Source organism: Oryzias melastigma, linkage group LG5 (genome assembly GCF_002922805.2).
Source record: "Oryzias melastigma strain HK-1 linkage group LG5, ASM292280v2, whole genome shotgun sequence".
Lineage (NCBI taxonomy): Eukaryota > Metazoa > Chordata > Actinopteri > Beloniformes > Adrianichthyidae > Oryzias > Oryzias melastigma.
This window is the reverse complement of record NC_050516.1, coordinates 8,525,870-8,544,831: the sequence shown is the minus strand read 5'-3', so window position 1 is coordinate 8,544,831 and position 18,962 is coordinate 8,525,870. Positions and strand designations below refer to the sequence as shown.

General features: G+C 36.4%; 1 protein-coding gene across 4 annotated transcripts; it reads right to left on the bottom strand.

The window, feature by feature from the left end:
* Nucleotides 1-336: 336 nt before the first annotated feature.
* On the bottom strand, nucleotides 337-14,333 carry LOC112145706 (rac GTPase-activating protein 1). Of its 4 annotated transcripts, none has more exons than XM_036211828.1 (18): nucleotides 14,261-14,333; nucleotides 13,727-13,829; nucleotides 12,446-12,648; nucleotides 12,205-12,359; nucleotides 12,045-12,120; nucleotides 11,883-11,936; nucleotides 11,725-11,802; nucleotides 11,535-11,646; nucleotides 10,506-10,651; nucleotides 10,255-10,419; nucleotides 10,088-10,183; nucleotides 7,952-8,150; nucleotides 5,667-5,772; nucleotides 5,435-5,567; nucleotides 5,199-5,307; nucleotides 3,238-3,346; nucleotides 1,128-1,199; nucleotides 337-436 (listed from the first exon to the last, which is right to left on the bottom strand). In XM_036211828.1, exons 2-18 carry the CDS (start codon nucleotides 13,809-13,811, stop codon nucleotides 421-423), a joined length of 1,914 nt encoding a protein of 637 aa, XP_036067721.1. In that variant the 5' UTR covers nucleotides 13,812-13,829; nucleotides 14,261-14,333; the 3' UTR covers nucleotides 337-420. The 4 variants fall into 4 exon arrangements, with proteins under 4 accessions (XP_036067721.1, XP_024126860.1, XP_036067722.1 ...); XM_024271092.1 differs by having other exon boundaries at nucleotides 14,166-14,323; XM_036211829.1 differs by having other exon boundaries at nucleotides 12,051-12,120; nucleotides 14,166-14,323.
* Between the last annotated feature and the right edge of the window lie 4,629 nt (nucleotides 14,334-18,962).

The following is an 18,962-nucleotide window of genomic DNA, read 5'->3' as shown; positions in this document are numbered from 1 at the left end:
AACTATAAGATGCATAAATGATCCCTGCTTTAATTTGTAATAATGTGGGACCTCGGCGCCGACCCGTTCAGCCCAATAGATTATGAAAATAGCCGTAATGACTGTTGGAACAATGAGCCACATTGCATTATAATTAAGCTTTGGAATATCCGGCACTGTGCTTTTACCGAAGGGTCGCACATAATGGCCTGTATTCCATCATAACCAGGACAAAACCTGAATAACAAACCCTCTGAAAGGACACGCACTAGAAAAGGCTTTTGTTTTGCTTTCAAAGCGGCTCTGCATGTTCAGCTCAGACACAGAGTCATTTCAGACTTAAAGAAAATCAAGTCCAAAAGTTTCACTTGTGTTTTATTTACAGACTTCATTTTTTTAGTAAAAAATACAGAGCAATCCTTTGGTGAAGTTATGTGTCGATCACAACATATTTAGTCTGTAAAAATACAAAAATATAGAAATGCATAGTAGTGTAATATTAAGGTTTTTTTCTGCTGTAATGTAAGTATATTTTATTGAATGTTAACTAGATTTTATTTTAAACAAAAAGCTGAATTATTAAAAAATTAAAGCAGTTTTGACTTTATGTGGATTGTTTAGAATCTAATAGTTTTGTTTTATATAAAAGTTTAAATGAATTTAAGCAAAGTACAGTATAAAGTAAAGGTGACTCAATATCAAAAGTGGTGCAACACCACCCCCTAGTGGTGAAGGAGGCCTGGTGATTACAGGCGGTGCAGTTAGCAGCAACATACAAATAATATTCATGTTAAACATTTCTAAAGGAGTTTTCAAAGTATTTCTAAAAACAGTTTCCATAAATATTTAAAAAAGAGGTTAGATTTTTAAAACAACTGATGAATGCCAACATCTTAAAAACAAACAAAATTAGATTAAAAAAAAACTGTTCTGTGTCTCTGTTTACATTCACAGGATTCATGCCAGCAATAAAAGTATCTCACAAATAAAAAGTTTTTTCATTAGTAAAAATGTTTACAAATATGCCCACAGTAATGAGAAAAATAGTATGAAGCCCTTTGGATTAAAATGTTGACATTCTTAAAGTTTTATAACTGCATAATCCTTTTTTGCATGATAGTATGAAGAGATGAGTGTTTTGTCATTACTTCAGCTGTGGAGATGTGAAGAAGTTGCCCTGTCGGTTTGGGGCAGATGCTGCTTTGCTCTTGCTTCCAAAACTGAAGATGAGGTGAACCAACATGATAGAAGGAGACACAAAAAAATCACTTTAGTGTTGTTTTTGGCACACTGATGTCATTTTACTTAGTTGTTGTACCCCCCAGTCTTGAGCTGCTGTAATTTGTCATAATGACAATAAAAATGTTTCTGGGGACATCCGAATTCCTTTTCTCCTCTCCAACTACTGAAGATTTCAGGTGCATAAATATGAACATTTTATGAATCATCTGCTGTGTTCTGATGATGAAACTTGGATAGTTTATCAAAATTTGTATTTTTTTTTTCTCGTGAAAATTTGTTCAACTGCAATGCATTGTGGTTTATATTATCCAATCTGATGCGCATCAATGCACACTGATTTTTCGCAGAGACTTCTGGGAAATTTCTAGATTCGCTCATCCATTTCATATGAGTTTTGTGGATTTGAAGAAGGTGTTCGACCGCGTTCCCCGTGGTGTCCTGTGGAGGGCGCTCTAGCAGTACGGGGTCCGGGGAGCCTTACTGAGGGCTGTCCAGTCTCTGTATAACCGGAGTAAAAGCTTGGTTCTATAGCCGACAGTAAGTCAGACCTGTTCCCGGTGCCCCGCCAGGATTTCATCTCTGCTCTTTGCAGATGATGTTGTCCTGTTCGCTTCATGGAGCCAGGACCCCCAGCATGCATTGGAGCGGTTTACAGCTGAGTGGGAAGTGGCTGGATTTAGGGTCAATCAGCTAAGTCTAAGGTCGTAAAGGTAGTTTGCCCTCTCTCGTGAGTGCAGGTGGAGGAGTTTAAGCATCCCTGGGTCTTGTTCACGAGTGAGGGCAGAACAAGATTGACTGGCGGATGGGAGCACCGTCCGCCTTTATGCGGACGCTGTACCGGTCTGTTGTATTACAGTTCAGCTGTAAAAGTATTCTTACGCCCCTAAAACTAGCTCCGCCCCCTCATGGAGGACTGAGCACTCGTGGAGCTTCTCCTGCGTATCCGAGGAAAACTCAGCATTGAAGGAAAAAAAAAGCCAGAAATACCAGCGTATCATTCGTTTTTCAAATTAAAACTAAAAATGAAAAGAGGGAAAAAGGACTGCTTTAATGATTTATAAATTTTTAAACTTCTCTAATTATAAATTCTATAAATAATTTTTGATGTTCCCATTTTTAAAAAAATTTAAATTGAAGCAAACACATAATAAACGTTTAAATTCATTTTCTAAGAGTTCCTCTTGTGATTGAACACTTTTCATAGAAAATGAATTAAAATGTTCATTCTGTGTTTGGTTCATTTTCAATAAAAAAATGGAAACATCAAAAATGATTAGTTTTACTGCAGTAATTTAAAAATTGATAAATCAATAAAGCAGTCCATTTTTACCTCTTCATTTTTAGTTTTAGTTTTAATTTGAAATACTAATGATAAGCGGTTATTTCTGTGTTTTTTTTTCCTTCAATGTTGAGTTTCACAAGCTTCACACATGAGAAGCTCCACACGCTCACAGTTCTCCACAATCGGGCAGAACTAGTTTTAGGGGCGTAAGAATACATTCACGGGCGCACAGGAGACTGTCCTGCACCCGTGGAACGTTCCCTGCGTGCATTAAGTCTGATATACACTCATGGGAGAGCTTTGGCGGAAAATGAACGCTATAGACTCAGGCCTGGGAACGCCTCAGGTCCCCCAGAGGAGCTGGGGGAAGAGGGAAGGATGGGTAACTTTGCTTAAACTGCTGCCCCCGTGACCCGGTCCCAGATGAGCGGATGGATTGATTCAGACTCCCTGAAGAAATGGTGAACACTTATAGTGCACTAGGTAGAGTAGTGAAGGAATTTGGACACAACCCCTCATTTTGATTTTTCCGGTTAAGCAAATTTACTTAAAATAATGTAAAGTTTAAACCTGGCAGCCTAACAACATAAATATGTACCGGTAAATGCAAGCTGGTTTGAATATCCTGTGGTAAAAAATGTATTCTTCACCTAATGTTGACTTTAGATTTGTTTAAGCGTGTCAGATATTTGGATTTAAGTATAAATATTTAATATTTGAGTGGGGTTTCTTACAAGCTGGTGCTGGACAGCGTCTGCATCATCCTCTGGGACAGCGAGCTGGACGAAGGAGTTTTGCTTATCATCTGGTGTTCTGGGGTGGTCACTGGTCCCAGGATGCTCACTGCAGAAAAAGAGGGATAAAGTTTGTGAGGGAGGGGAAGAGTGGGAATGTTTAGACACGTTTTCACTCTGCAGCTTCTGTACATCAGACCAGGGGGCCCCAAACTTTTTAATAACCCATTTATATAATCTTCACAGAAAAAAATAACATTAAAACATTTTAGTCCTAAACATTTTACAAAAATGTTTTGTCCACTCTGAGAGTGTTTGGGGGGCCAAATGTGGAGGCGGGCCGTGGTTTGGGGTCCCCTGCATTAGAGTGACTGTACATGAGAACTGGAGTGAGTGAGGGAAGTCGCCCATTGAAAATGGCTTCATTCAGGCTCCAACCAAATGAATCAATTCAGTTGCCATTTTTTTGGTAAATCCATGTTGGCGCCAAACGTCGTCATTAAGCAGCAATTGGTCTGGGTCAGAGGTCAGCGACCTTAGATTCTGAAAGAGCTATTTGGTTCAGTTTTTACTTAAGCAAGAAAACTGAGCAAGAGCTGAAAAACGTTGTTGTATGAAAAAATACACTTTCTCTATGTTTTTGTAGCTATTTATTTATATAAAGTCTGAACAATCATTTTAACTTCTTTTACTTTTGACAGCAGCACATAAGCTCCCTTCAAAATAAAATAAACCCTGTGTCAAATAAGCAAGAAACTCAAATTAGACATGGTATTTTCATTTCTAGGACTTTGGTGCGCTTAACCATTTCCTCCTTTTTACTATTGAATATAAACATGATAACATTGGTGTATAAACTATTTTTTTAAATAAATCTAAATGTGCTTTCTTCTTATTCTAATAATAAACTACTCTTACCATTATTTTTCTCAGTTATCTGCCCTGTTAAAATTCAAAATATAAATGACAAAGCTTGATTAAGTCAAATAAATGAACCATAAATGTATTATTTACCGAAATTGTCATCATTTTTATTCAAAGCCAAAGTGAAGGAGCCACATGTGGTTCCGGAGCCTCAGGTCGCAGACCCCTGATGTGGGTTATTGACGTTTCAATGGCAACCGCTTTCACCAATCAGGAGTGAGCTTGTTGGAAATCCACACCCCATACCGCTCAAAGCTGGTCAAATGTTTGGAATGTTGAACAAAGGAGTCAGCCTGCTTTTATTGAGGCACCCGATTGGTCGGTTTTAAGAATAAGGAACTACAGAAAAAAATCCCAAGAAAGGATTGTTAAGAACATTTAAAAAAAAAAGGAAAAAAGCATCAGAAAATAAATGGTTATTCTGACAAATAGACTTCTATATAGGAGGGTACTTCCTTTTTGGACCGCCAGGGGGAGGAGTCACTCAGTCCAGTTCTCACATACAGTCCATAGGAAAGGGTGAAGAAATTTTAACCTGTGTTATACATACAACTATGACATGAGTTCATGTTTTGAGTTTTTTATTTATTTAACTTTCTAATAATTGCATTCTACTTCAATGTCGTTTATATTTTAAAGTAAAACGAGAAAAATAATGGTGGTACACCAAAATCCCTATGATAATGTTTGACTGTCTTGCATTTTATTTTGAAATTTCTCTGCTGCAGCAGCAGGATCTTTATTTTTATTTTGAAAAGAACTTGTGTTTGCTGCTGTCAAAAGTACAATAAATAAAAACATAGAAACATATAGACCTGTTTAATTTAATATTGTAATACTTGAAATCTACATTTTAAATGATTTTTAGGGATCACAAAAACGTAAATATTGTCCATTTTTTGAAACGGTAACGTAGGACTTTCCGGCTCTCGCTGGATTTTGATCTGTAAGAAACTGGACCAAACGGCTCGCTCAGTGTTAAAGGTTGCAGACTGCTGGTTTAGAACCTCCTCCACTTCTGAACAGCTGTGCTTTACCTTTGTGTTTGGGGGAGTCGGGCTGCTGTGAAGAGTCCATGTCTGTGACATCTGGATAAGCAAAGCGGCTCCAGTAGCTCTGCGGCATGCTCATCAGGAGCTCTACGACCTACGGAGGCAGAACAAGAACGGAGTACTGACAGAACATTCTCAGGATTGTTCCTGAAATAAAGGAAAACTCAACTTCATTCCAATGATTCAGAACCAAACATTTCCGAGGATCTCTTTGGCTCTACCTTTGGTTGTCTGCTGGTGTCGTGCAGGATGGTCATGGGGTCCGGGTCGGGAACAGCGTGACCCACCAGAGTGGGGCCGAACACCCGGGCCAGATTCTTCACATCCATCTTGGTGTCCACACTTTGGGCCACCCTGGTTCAGAAAGAAGTCCATATTTTATAAAAAAAAATACTCAAATACAGTTTTCTTATGGAATTTATTCCCAGAAACTTGAATATTTTAGCCGTTTACTTGTGTAGGTGGATCATGAGGAAGGCCAGCGTGTCTCTGTTGGGTTGAGGCAACTCACTGATGGTTTGATACAACGTAGCCAGACAGTTGCCATCATCCTGGATCTCTACAGTTGAAATAAAAAAACACTTTTAAAATCTGACCTCTCACTAACGGTAACTGTGCAGTAACCAGACTGATTTAGCTCATGTCAGCAGCAGGAGAAGCACCAGTCGTTTCTGAGGGAACCAGGTTTACTGGATGCCACAATTTTTCCTTTTTTACCTCAACTATTTCTATGAAAGTAAAATACTTTCATAGTAAAAAACATAGCAACAAGTACGAGAAAACAAATTTTGTTTTCTTGTGATAACAACATAATAAATACTATACAGTAACGTATACACTGAGACGCTGAGATTTTACCCATTTCAAGTCTCCTTATTTAGTGGGTAACAACAAAAACAGCAGAAGAAAACCCTCCACAAATGTTGTTTTTTAGTCTATTTTCACTTATTAGTGGATCTATGCTCCTTAATTCACGCACCAGCCCGCCCCCCTTTAATTCACTAAAACCCTCAAACAAACAGGTAGAAGGACAGAACCAACAGAACCCGGCAGGGCCGACGAGCGTCTCTGTGTGGTGCGTTCACTGACCTCAGGATCAAAGTGGACCCCAACAGCTTCTCAGCACAACTCAGTCCTCTACAATACATTTATTCATATTTTTTGAAAACATCAACTTAACAGTTTTTGAAATATTGAGCAAAATATGCCCCCTAGGAAATGAATGAAAAAGTCTTCAAATTTAAAAATGTTAATTATATTAGCAAGAAGCCTTAAAATAAATTCATGGGCTATTTTCTCATATTTTATAGTAATTTTCAAAAAAAATTGGAGTTAGCTAAAATTTTAGCAACATGCTAATATTTTAGGCTAATTTGTTATCTACTGAAGTTTTTTAGACTACTAAGTCAAATTAGAGTTTAGCTTCTATTTTACCAACATGCTAAAGTCTTTAATTTAGTTTACTGAGGAATTTTAGGCTATTTTAGAGTTTAGCTAGTATTTAAAATTTATATTTAATTTGGCATCTACTGAGGTTTTGTATACTATAATGTTTGAGCAACATGCTAAAGTTTTTGGCTAAGTAGCCTTTAAACTGAGGTTTTATAGGCTAATTTAGTGTTTAGCTTCTATTTAAGGAAAAAGCTAATGCTTTTGACTAGTTTAGTTTACTGAGTTAGCAAGTATTTAAGCAACATGCTAGCTTTTTGGCTAATTTGACATCTACTAAAGTTTTTTTGGGGGGGCTAATTTGGAGTTTAGCTCATATTTAAGCAACACACTAAATATTTTTGCAAAATTGGCATGTATTAGGGATTCTTTTAATAACTTTACTACACATATTTCCGAAATTTAGGTCAACTTCAGAGCTCTTTCATAATTCTTCAACAAATTTCCAGTCTTTCAGCAAATTTAACATTTTGCAAATAGCTTTGGCATTTTCTGTAAATCCCTTCAGCAGTTAAAGTAAATTCTGTCACTATTTTCATCAAAAAGCTTCAGCATTTTTGTCAACTACTTTCTGCAAATGTCATTCACACTAGCATTATTGCAGGTAATGCAACATTTCTAGTTTAATCTTGTTTTAATGCCAGAAACTAGTGAAGGACAGTGGCTGCACGATTCATTAAAAGTTTAATGAACTATTGTCTTTATTGTTTTTATTTTTATTTAGTTTAAAGCTAATGATGGTTATGACGTGTGTTTTACAACTAGTTTGCTCATGACCCGATTATCGACTAATCGGAAAAATAATTGGAGATTAGTCGATTATTAAAATAATCGTTTGCGGCAGCACTGACTCAGTGCTGGTGTTTGACATTTTCTCCGATAAAATGCTTTGTTTTGCTGCAGATGTCCAGAGCTCGGTGAACGCACCACTTTTCTTGTTATCACGAAAAAAAACGATCAAAAGATTAAGGCAGGCCTTCAGTATGTCATTATCACAAGGAAATTACATTTGCTCTCTCGTTATAGAGGATCTCGTTATGACGAGAAAAAAAAGTAGGCAAGCAGTTTTCGGCTTCTGTAAATAAGTTCAGTCATAATTTCCGAAAAGGTGTTTTGTTTGCTTTACCTCAAACTGTTTCCTATGGATGTTTTTATTGATCTCCTCTAGTAAGCCAGTAAAAGTTGTTTACATTTTTACACATTTTTTAACTAAATGGGATTAAATAATTGTCTAATTTGTTATATCTGGGAGGCATGAAATTAAGCAACACCTGAACCCAGAAGCTCACCTGCTGCTTCCATGAAGACCTTGTTGAGGTGAAAGGTGAGCAGAGGCTCTGGCAGGTTTCTGAGGAAGTCTTTCAGGACTCCGGCAATGACGTTGATGTCCTCCACTTTGTTGAGAAGAGGCAGAGTTTTTCCTCGAACGAGCTTCTCCTTCAGCTCCTTCACCGCACGCTCATGACCAGAGACTCTGTACAGACCAACCTGAGGAACACACAGATTAAGGAAAGTGGATGAAGATCAGCATCATTTACTTAGAACGGGAGATCAGAATCAACAAAACATAATAAAAACTAGGGCAGGGAATCGATTAAAATTAACTAACATATTAATTGTAAATCTGGAAAAAACTCATTGCAATTAATCGGCATGTTTTTTTTTTAGTTAGAGTATTTGCCATAATATGAAATCACACACAAAATTGTACATTTAGAACATTTATTTTTAACTCTTTGGAAACTAAAGTTTAAAACTCAGTTTTTGTCTATATTTGAATTCTCTGTATTTTCAATTTGAAAGACTACCTGCTGCTTATTTGTTATCATTTTAATCAGTACAACCTCTCCTATATGACACTATCTTTATTTAGTCATTTTTCTATGTTATATTCTCACACTAGACATATATCCATGCAAAAGCAGAAAATTCCATCTGGAAAAATGGGATTCATTTTGCTGTGGAAACCCCAAAAATGTTTAACAAACTTATTAACATGTTTTTTAATGAAAATACAGAAAAATCCAGGTTCAAATCAAACCAGGCAGCCCAAAAAATAAGAATTTCTCTCTGCTGTTTGAAAGATTTCCTGGAATTCTGTTCTTTTTCAGCTTTTTCTTTTTTCTAATAAATTTTCTTTATTGTGTTTGAAATAAATAATAAAAAAACTTTGTTGGGAGAACTTTGAACCAGCTCCATTTCTTGGGCTCGACTGGAATCTACACAGGTGGGGGCGTGTCTGTCCGCTCTTAACTGCTCACTTCCACGACGTCGGTGCATTAAAGCTGTTTTCACCTGTTTGCACCTTTTTTATTAAAATAAAACATCACTTTTGTCCAAAAATTACAAATAGATGTTATATTTTCTCTTTAATAAAAAAAAAAAAATCTCAATTACAGAATGTTAAAAAAGTTTAAGCTTATTTTAGACAGAGTGTTATTACACTGATCTCACAGCTGCACAGCAGGACGCCTAAGGTCATTAATAAATATTAACCAATTAATTATGTTCTATTAATCACGTGCGTTAACGCGTCAACATTCACAGCCCTAATAAAAACACAAAGATTTAGAAAGACAAAAATAATATTTATCAATTTAGTCACACTCAAACGTTTTTCTGTCAACTTCCTGGTTAATCTCAGCAGCAAACAAAACATAAAGTCACTGTTGCTTATGATCATCTTAGATCAAATTCTAAACATGTTTTTCCATTCTCAATGATTATCTGACAACAGTTCCAGTAGATCCTTGACCAAAAGATTGTAAATTTAGACACAGCAACACCTCAATAGAAATGGAACAACTAGAAAACACTCGCATCACTTTTATCTCACAGTATTTCCAACAGAAAACATGTTTTACAAACTCATTTTTTCATGATTTTTAGTGGGAAACAAAAAAACTTTAGATGAACTTTTTACAGGCATGTTCCGGTACAACTTCTCCGTCACGCTAGCAGACACATGGCATCACATCATTGATCACAAGATTTTCCTAATATATGTTTTTTGTTCAAACTGCCGACTATATTTTAAAGAAAATCATTTTTCAGAACTTATTTCACTAAAATGAAGTTAAATCTTATTTTTTTCCATCTACAAAAAACATTTGATACTTTTATTTTGAAAATTAGATCCTTCACCAGCACTTTACTTTGAATATTCATTCACTTCTGGTGACATTTGGTTTGTTTAGCTTTTGTACTTAAAATCCAACATTATGCTTCACATTTGGACATAATTACACTACATGATTACATATTTTTACTCGACTAGAATTATGTTGATCACAAATCAGCGATCTCTGAAGTCACAAATATTTTCACTGTTTTTTCTGGATCAGATTGCAGAATTCTGGGTATTCAGCTCTAATTTCAAGAACAGAGGATGATGGGTCCACAGAGAATAAGGAAGCCTGGCTCACCTCCCGAAGGCCTCGGCGCTCGATCTCTTTGACGCAGAAGATGACCAAAGCCGGGATCATCGGCGCCGTGGGAGGAGCAAAGTCAGCGAGGGTGGCCTACGCACAGGGAGGATCATCTTAAATATGTGTGCAACCTGAGGGTCACTGTGGGCAGGAAAAGACAGTACCTCAGTGGTTCTGATGGGAGTGGCCACGGCGGGGGGGTTGCAGGGCAGAGGACAGAGGTCACGGCACTCCGGATGAGCCACGACCCGGCAGTCTTGACAACGGAGATAAAGTTTGCCAAACTTTGTTCTTCTTCCACACGGACCACAGAACTCGGACTTGATTACCTGAAGGGTGGGAGTAGATCGAGGTAAAGTCAACAGGACAGAAACTGAAAAAAAAGAAACTGATATTATGCTGATGGCGGTCGTACGGTTTTGGCGATGAAGTTGTGCTTCTTTCCTGCTCTAGCTCGCAGAGGTTTGGGTGGGCCGGTTAAACTTGGAGCCAGAGTGCCAGAAACCTCACTGGCGGACTCAGACTGGTCAGTTGTGTTTGTTTGACCAAACAGAAGAGCTTCTGGAAAAACAAAGGCTTTGGTTGGACTAAAGCAGGAGTGTCAAACTCAATCGCACAACGGGCCAAGATCTAAAACACACCTTAGGTCTCGGGCCGAACAGGATAAACATTTATTGAACACTCTAAAACTACATTTTTAAAACTTAAAACCGTAACTTTTTAACATAATTATGGACTAGATTTTCTAGCATTACCTGTAATAATGCTAGTGTGAATGCTGTAAGCTGAAGATGCTGAAATTGATAGGCAGCTAAAATATTACCTACATGTCAAATTAACCTAAAAAACAAAGAAAAAAAATAAAGTTAGCCGAAACAGCTAGCATGTAGCTAAAAATATTAGCTAAACTTCAAAATATCCTAAAAAACTGAAAAAGCCTATATTAGCTAAAACAGCTAGTGTGTAAATATTAGCCTAACTCCAAAACAGCCTTAAAAAAATAGAAAATACCAGAATAGTCCAAAAAGCAAGAAGAATAAAAAGGCAGTAATATTATTCCAGAATAAATCAACTTAAACCTTAAAAAACTTTGAACATTTTACTCTCCATAAAAATATATTTTGTCAAAATTATACGTTATAAGTTGAGCGCATGATAACATCGGGCCATTAATAACAATAAAATAAAATGATCTGGAGGGCCGGATTCGGCCCCCGAGCATTGACTTTGACACATTTGAACTAAAGAAAATTCAGATCAGTAGGCAGAATAATTTTAACTCACATTTAGATTTAATTTTTATTAAAGCATTCATTAAATATCAATTAGTTCTATCATTTTTGAATAAAAAAAATCAATGTGGTGTTTTTAATAAAGATATACTAGCAAGGAAATTTCCCTTTTGTGGGATGAATAAAGTTTTATTCAAGGCCATCCTTCTCACCGCTTCTCTTCCTGCCACGCGTCCAGTAAGGCACGGCTTCAATAGTGGAGACGGCCTCAACAACAGCCCCGTTAGTTGTGATGGTTGTTTTAGCCACAATGGACTCATTAACCTGAAGAACACAAACGTCAGCAACAATTACCTGCTCAAACTGTAATGTCTAAGGAATACCTGCAGGGGGCAGTATTACCTTCTCCGATGCACGTCCAGTGGAGCGGGATTTCTTTGCTGCAAGAGGGGGACCTTCCGAATGTTTTCTGGAGGAGCGCTGCAGATGGAATCAGTTCAAAAATTAAAAAACAGAACAACCAATTCATGAAATGTCTTTATTTCAAATGTTAAATGTACTCTTTTTTGTCTTTTGCGGAGTCGGACGTTCTTCATCACAGAGGAATCCCAGTCCTAAACATTGGGGATGCAAGACATCTTACGACTTTATAAAAATTGTGTGATTTTACTACATTTATTTGACTTTCACTTAAAGGTTAAAGTAAAAAAGAAGAGCAGTACATTTACCAAAGACTCGTCCGTCTGGTCATAACTGATGTCTGACAGCAAAGAACCGGATTCTTCAATTCTAGTTAATCTGTAAAAATGATTGAAATCCATGAAAATTGTGTATATTTTTGTCTAAACATGTCAAGTTCAGGAAATGTGTTTTTGGGCTGACCTCCTGCTGCCGTTCAGGTTTGTTTTAGCTCCTTGTGCTGCTTGGGAGTGAGCACTGAGGAAGGCCAAAGCTGACCGCTGTTCCTCACTGAGATGGACGCTGCTTCCATTGTTCTCAGAAACCAGGAGATCCCGGATCAGCTGCAGCTGCCGCTCCTGTAGGTCCCACACAGCAGCAGGTTGATAGAGACAAACAGATTTTCATGCAAATTTCCTTAAAAGTAAGACGGGGGAAAACCCACCAGCTTCTCATGGACCGCCTCCGCCTTTTGCCGCCGCCGGATCTCCACATCCACCTGGTTTCGGGCGTGTTTCAGCCTGACCTCCAGGGCCCCCCTTTCTGTCTCTGCCTTGGCCAGCATCTCCTTGCAGGAAACCAGCTCGTCACCCGCCAACAGCCACTTCTTACGGCATTCCTCAAAGTGGACCGCCATCTGAAGGAACTCTGCAAATCAACCGTAGATGTTAGTGAAGAACAGTTTGTTGTTCTGTTATCATGGGAGTGATCAGCAAAAACATTTTGAATAAATCAACTGTGTTCTTATTTGTAAAGTTCTGATCATTTCATACACATAGCCCCTTTACTTTGATAAATCAGTAATAATGTCGCCATGGTAACTGAACGCCCAACCTTGAGAAAAAGCCTGAGCAGATGGAACAAAATTATGAAGATCCAGAATAACTCATGAAGTCTTTTTGACCTGAAACATGATGTCAAACTCTACACGCCATAAGACTCTGAGAAGTAGGTCAGAGCGTTTTAGGAGGTCTTTTGTACGGCCAGCAGTTAGCTTTGGAATGTGGAAACCTAGAGAGGGAGGAGTGACCTCACCTGCTGTTTTTGATTTTAACTGGTAACTATTTTAGTTATTATATCAACTGTGTTCGTGTTTGTGACTGTGTCATGGACGATGATTTCATTTATTTTTATTTCTTTTAGGATGTAACGGAAAACTTCCATTTCGGGGTTGAAATTAGCAATCAATCAATCAATAAGTGCTAAAGATTGGCAAAACATGGACTGAATGACACTGAATAATAAGCATATCGGCTCATTGGGTTTGTGGTAGTGTCCAGCCTGAGACTGGAAGGTTAGAGTTGAAATCCAAGGCCAAAAATGTGATCAACACCGCTTGACACTCAGCGTGTAGGGGTTGGATCAGAAGGTTAAACCATAAAATATTTCCCAAGCGCGGCTGTGTCTGCAGCTCACCGCTCCCACGGGAGATGGGTCAAAAGCAGAGAACAAATTGCACACACATAGGTGTGTGAGACAACTGATAAAACTTTAATTAAGTATGAAATTATTGGTCACTGATTGAGATTTTCAGAGAGGTTATTCCTAATAAAGTCTGGTTTTATTTTTATGATCATATCCTGGAACAAATACAAACAAACACAAGATAATGTACACATTTATTTATTTATTTATTGCTAAACGGTTATATCTCCTTGAAGGAATGCCTTAAACTGAGTGAGTGGTAAGTTGTCAAAAAACAGAACAATGTGAGGAAATAACTTACGTGGTTCCACGCTGTCATTCAGAGCTTCCACTTGAGCCCTCAGACTCTGGAACTGGTTGTTCAGGTTCATCCCAGATGACTCCATCGGAACTTTCCGTCTAAACTATTCGGAAAAATCCACCTGGAGTTAGTTAGTGAGAAAATAATCGGTCTTCTATTAGAGTAAAAGCAACTTTGGGGTTTATTCTTTCAATTTGATCCAGGTTAGCTTTTAAATTAGACTCTACGATTCAAAATCAGCTACAAGAAAGAACAACGTTGTGACTTTCTGATATTGATTTCACTTTTTTTCAAAACTAAATCTCAAAATCTTTAAGCTAACTCAACAAAATAACATTTCGGTTCATGTCAGGACATACCTGTAAACGTAAACATTAGCTAAACTCCACTTTACTTGACAGCAAAAACCGCGTATGCTGAAATAAACAACACGAGTTACCTGCGCCTCACAGGTGCTGCAAAATCCCCGTGAAAATATATTTTAACCAAACTAAATGTCTGGACACTCCTCGGTAAACAGCAACAGGACCACACCTGCTAACTTCCAGCATTCCTTCACAGTTCAAAATCAGCGCCGGTTTTCTTCTTCGTTGGTTAGAGGCGGAGTTTACGCTCTTTGTCGCCCCCATCAGGTAACAGCTGGAACTGCGGGTTTTTTAAAACAGGAAATAAGTCAAAAACATAATGATCTATGAAAATGAAAAGGAATTATCAAGAATATTAAAATAGGGGAAAAAATCAATATAATTCCAAAAAAGGAGAAACAAATTATTAAGAAAGCATACAATGTTTAAACTGAAAGTGATAAAATAACAAATAATTTAGTCTTATTTCCATTAAATGTTATTTCAGATAATTTATATTTCATTATTGGGATTATAGTGATTCTCCTGCTCCTTTCCATATGTTTTAAGGCTCGTGAAAACTCAATCACAATTTCAGTGCTTTCAGCAATCTTGATATCAAGACGTTCATCTCGTTCAGGACATTACTGTTTTTACTTTTGGTATTCATAAACTTTGTAGTTTTTGAAATATTTAGCCCCATGGGAAATGAATGACAAAGTCTTCTGATTTCAAAATTTAAGGTAGATTAGTAACAAACCTTAAAACATATCAATGGTCCATCTTTTCATCTTTTATAGTAATTTTCAAAAAATGTGAAGTTTAGCTAATATTTTCGCAACATCCTAACGTTTTTGGCTAATTTATTATCTTCTGAGGTTTTTATAGGCTAATTTAGAGTTTACCTTCTATTTTAGCAACAGGCTAACATTTTGACTAATGTAGTTTACTGAGAAATTTTAGACTATTTTGGAGTTTAGCAAATATTTTAGCAACGTGCTAGCTTTTTTGGCTAATTTAGCACCTGCTGGAGTTTTTTGAGATAATTTGGTGTTTTGCTCATATTTAAGCAACACACTAAATGCTTTTTCAAAATTGGCATGAGGATTTTAAAGCAATTTTACTTCAAATATTTTAGAAATTTAGCTCAACTTTAGCGCTCTTTCATAGTTCTTTAACAAAATTTCAAGTTTTAGCTAATTTAACATTTTGCCAATAGGTTTTGCAGCAAATCCCTTCCGCAATTAAAGTAAATTGTGTCACCTTTTTCAGCAAAAAGCTTTAGCATCTTCAGCTACTACTTCAAGCAAAAAGCATTCACACTAGCATTATCGCAGGTAATGCAACTTTTCTAGTTTTTATTATTATGGTTTTATTATTATTATCTGGAAGAAATTAAATAAACATATAAATTCAGTAGCTAAGATCACTTTATGAGCTCGTCTGTGCTTTTTCCTCATTGTACTGCTGAGGTGAAAAAAATGCATTTGAAGAAACAGACTGTCTTCATCTTGACACATGGGACTTTTACAACAGAAGCAGCATCATTAATCACCCATGGCATATTTAGGCTCATGACACTGTGCCACATTTAACAGCAAGGACTCACATGCACAGAACTCACTTTTTTTCCAGAAGAAAAATCTATAAATTGCGCACTTTTATGGGTTGTTTAATGCATACATTTTCTGGTTTAGCATCACATCGTTCCACAGAATTGCATACGTGTCTTTTAAGCACTGCAAGTCCATTACAGTTTATTTGAGATAATACGATTTCTCAGTCAATAAGTCCTCTCTGTCTTTATCAATAATTCATCTCCACAGGTACATTTCCTGCAGTCATGGATCATTTTACTCTCTTTTCCGCCACTTGCTCTCTGCTGTTTTATGAGCTGAGTGGAGCAGATGTGCTATCTGTAAATAAAACCACACAATTGATCAAACAAAAGTCTGAAATGATTACATTTTCAAGGAAATGCTTAATGGAGAAAGAAGTTTTGCGTCGTTTGTAACCCTCATAAGCTTTCATTTATTATTGAACACACTGCAACAAAAGCCCTCCTAGAAATAAGTAAAACAAATTTTAAATGAAAAATGATTATCTTTAAATGAGCAAAAAAAATCTACCAAAATGTTAAGAAAAGAGGTATAACTAAGAACTTTTATTCTAGGGGGAAAAAATCTAGTCCCTAAGACATGTTTAATCCAAACTTAAATCATTTTGCGATTGAGAAACTTTCCTGATAAGATTATTTTTCTTGCAAGTCAGAAAATACACTATGAAACAAAATAAGAGTTCTCAAAATAAATTGTGTCCTGCTCTCTTAAGACTAATAAAATCATGAAATGAACTTTAAGGTAGATCTATTGCTCTGGTCATTGGATAAATTATGTCATAAAATCATGTTTTGAAAAAGAAAAAAGTATTTATACATTTTTAATTCAAATATAGTCTATTTTGGGCAACAGTCCAATTATCCCTGTTTCTACACATTGGTCAGCGTAAAGTATAACATTTTAAGATACATTTGTCTTAAAATTATACATTTGATGAGCCAAATAAAATTATATTTTAAAGCATCAAGTTGAAAATGTTTTCATCAAAGAGATGTTACTTAAAAGATGTTATATATTATTTAAACTATAAACCATACAAAAATACTTGATGAGATTTTGTGTTTTTGCAGTGTACTTTCTAAAAAGAATGTTATCTAATGAGATAACCTTTGCATAAACATTGTGAGATGAAAGAGATCACATCAGAAATTGCAAGAATCAAAACTAAATGATCCTCCAGGTGGAAATGCAGAGATGTTTGTTTTAGTGTTTGTTTTTAGTGTTCAACTTTTGTGGTCATGCCTGTTGCTGTTGCTGTTGTATGTTGTAATAGTTATTTAGCTTTTGTGCTAATTCTAGCAAAAACATAGATGAATGTGCATTTTTCTAATTTAATATAAAGAAAAAACATTTTAATAAATATTCTGCCTCAAAAATAATTGTTGGATATGCAGCATCATTAAAAGAACAACTAAAGTTGAACAAAAAGTCTTAATATTTTCCTTTGCTTGTGTGGAAGTTGATGTAAAACTGCTCAGAATTGGAGTCTCGGCAGACTCAAAAGTGTCTAATGTTTAATTGCACTGAAGTTGTAGAGAATTGGATTGTGGATTGTGCTGACTCAAACGTGAGGCCTCCTCCGTGGCACCACCGGAGGGTTAATGGTTTCAAAAACACCCTCAGGGGTAACGTTTGGCCGATACGCAATGCAAGTACTCAGTCAGGAGTTAAACGCTGCAGCAGAACACACCCTCTTCACATCGTTGATGGAAATGAGTTCACAAGGAAGGAAACTTTTTTGAAAATCAAATGCATGCAGCAGACGCTCGAATAAATTGTTTTTGTGCCGTTTTGGTTTATGATGAATAAAATGATGGTTGTTGTGCAAAGATTTTTTTATGCCTTGGCAGGGAATAAAGTTGGACGTGAAAAATCTCGGAAAGGTCTCCGTTGGCCTGTTTTATCCTCCTAAATGAAACAAATCTATTTGTGTCATAGAATTTCTTAAATATACTTAAATAAGTTTTAGAAAAATATTCGGTTCTCACCATAATGCAACTCCCTTTAAAGTTTACGCACATGGGAAATATTGAATTTTCAGGGGAGGTATTCTTAAAAAAAATGGAAAAAAGTTCTGTTTCCTTCTCTTTTATATGATCCTTCGTGATTCTGCTCTAAAACAGACTGTTTGACTTGACTGGATGTTTCCACACTATGAGGAACAAAATTTTGAGAAGAAAATCAATAGAAAGTAGTAAAATTATCTGTCTATGCAGCAAGTCATTTTTACTTTGCAAAAAATCTTTAATTAGATATTAAAATCTATAAAACAGAGTCCACAAGCATTCAAAACAGGGAAAAATAAGTTAAAAAAGCAGCGAATTACTTCAAATTTAATGTTATGTAGCCCAAAAATGAGCATTTTTTTGCTAATTTTAACAAAGTTGTTGCATTTTTGGAGATTTTTGTACCTAATTGTAGTTTATTCTCATCATAGTGACATAAAGAAACTAGTGTAATAATTGGAACTGACTCCTCATAAAATATGTCCTTATAAAATCCAAAACTAGCAATTATTCTTTGAACATAAATCTAAAAATTTGTCATTTGTGCTGATTTTGAGAAAAGCTTGGAAAGGTTTAGATAAAACCTGGTGAAACATCTTCAATGTCTACAAATCTTTCCAAGGATCATCACTTTGCAGGTCAGGTTCCTACAATCCTACAAGTGAAAATGCCAAAATACACTGTCGGTTCCGAGCGCCTCTGTAAGTACGTGAGAAACCGAGTGAGTACTTTCAAAAGACAACATGCACATAGGTGCACTTTAAAGTTCCCATCAATTGGATTACAAGTGGAATCTCCCACTTAGAGAGCGTTTCCTGGAAAAAAGCTCCCACTTTCCCTTATGCTTCTAAAGCATCGTCATCAACAACAATCTTTCACGGCTGCAACCTGAAACGTAGTAAACACTTTGGAAGAGACACTTTCAATACATAACACTTTCCTGTTTGGAGAAAGAATAGGAAGGGACTCTATGAAAATAATATTTTTATTGATTTCAGCTTATTTTAACAGTGTTTCTTGTTGCTTTAAGGAAGTACAAGAACACTTCAACTAAATGAAAAAGATGCACCGGTCAACGTACAGTACATTTGGTAAAGTGTCTAAAAACTCATCTAGTAGTGAATTTTAAACAGCCCTGTGTTGTGGAAATCATTCAGGCAGTTTTCAGTGCATATGTGATCATGCTACCATTGAATTTCCCCCCAGAAATATGTCACAAATTCAGAAAATTAAAAAGAAAATGTTTAAATAAGCAAAATAATTTACA

What these genes read in the sequence shown, in the direction of transcription:
- LOC112145706 (XM_036211828.1), bottom strand. Translation starts at nt 13,811, where the DNA reads ATGGAGTCATCTGGGATGAACCTGAACAACCAGTTCCAGAGTCTGAGG. An exon ending in GAATGACAGCGTGGAACCAC is followed by an intron (nt 12,649 to 13,726) that starts GTAAGTTATTTC and finishes GTTGATTTGCAG; the next exon opens with AGTTCCTTCAGATGGCGGTC. An exon ending in CTCATGATCCACCTACACAA is followed by an intron (nt 5,568 to 5,666) that starts GTAAACGGCTAA and finishes TTTCTGAACCAG; the next exon opens with GGTGGCCCAAAGTGTGGACA.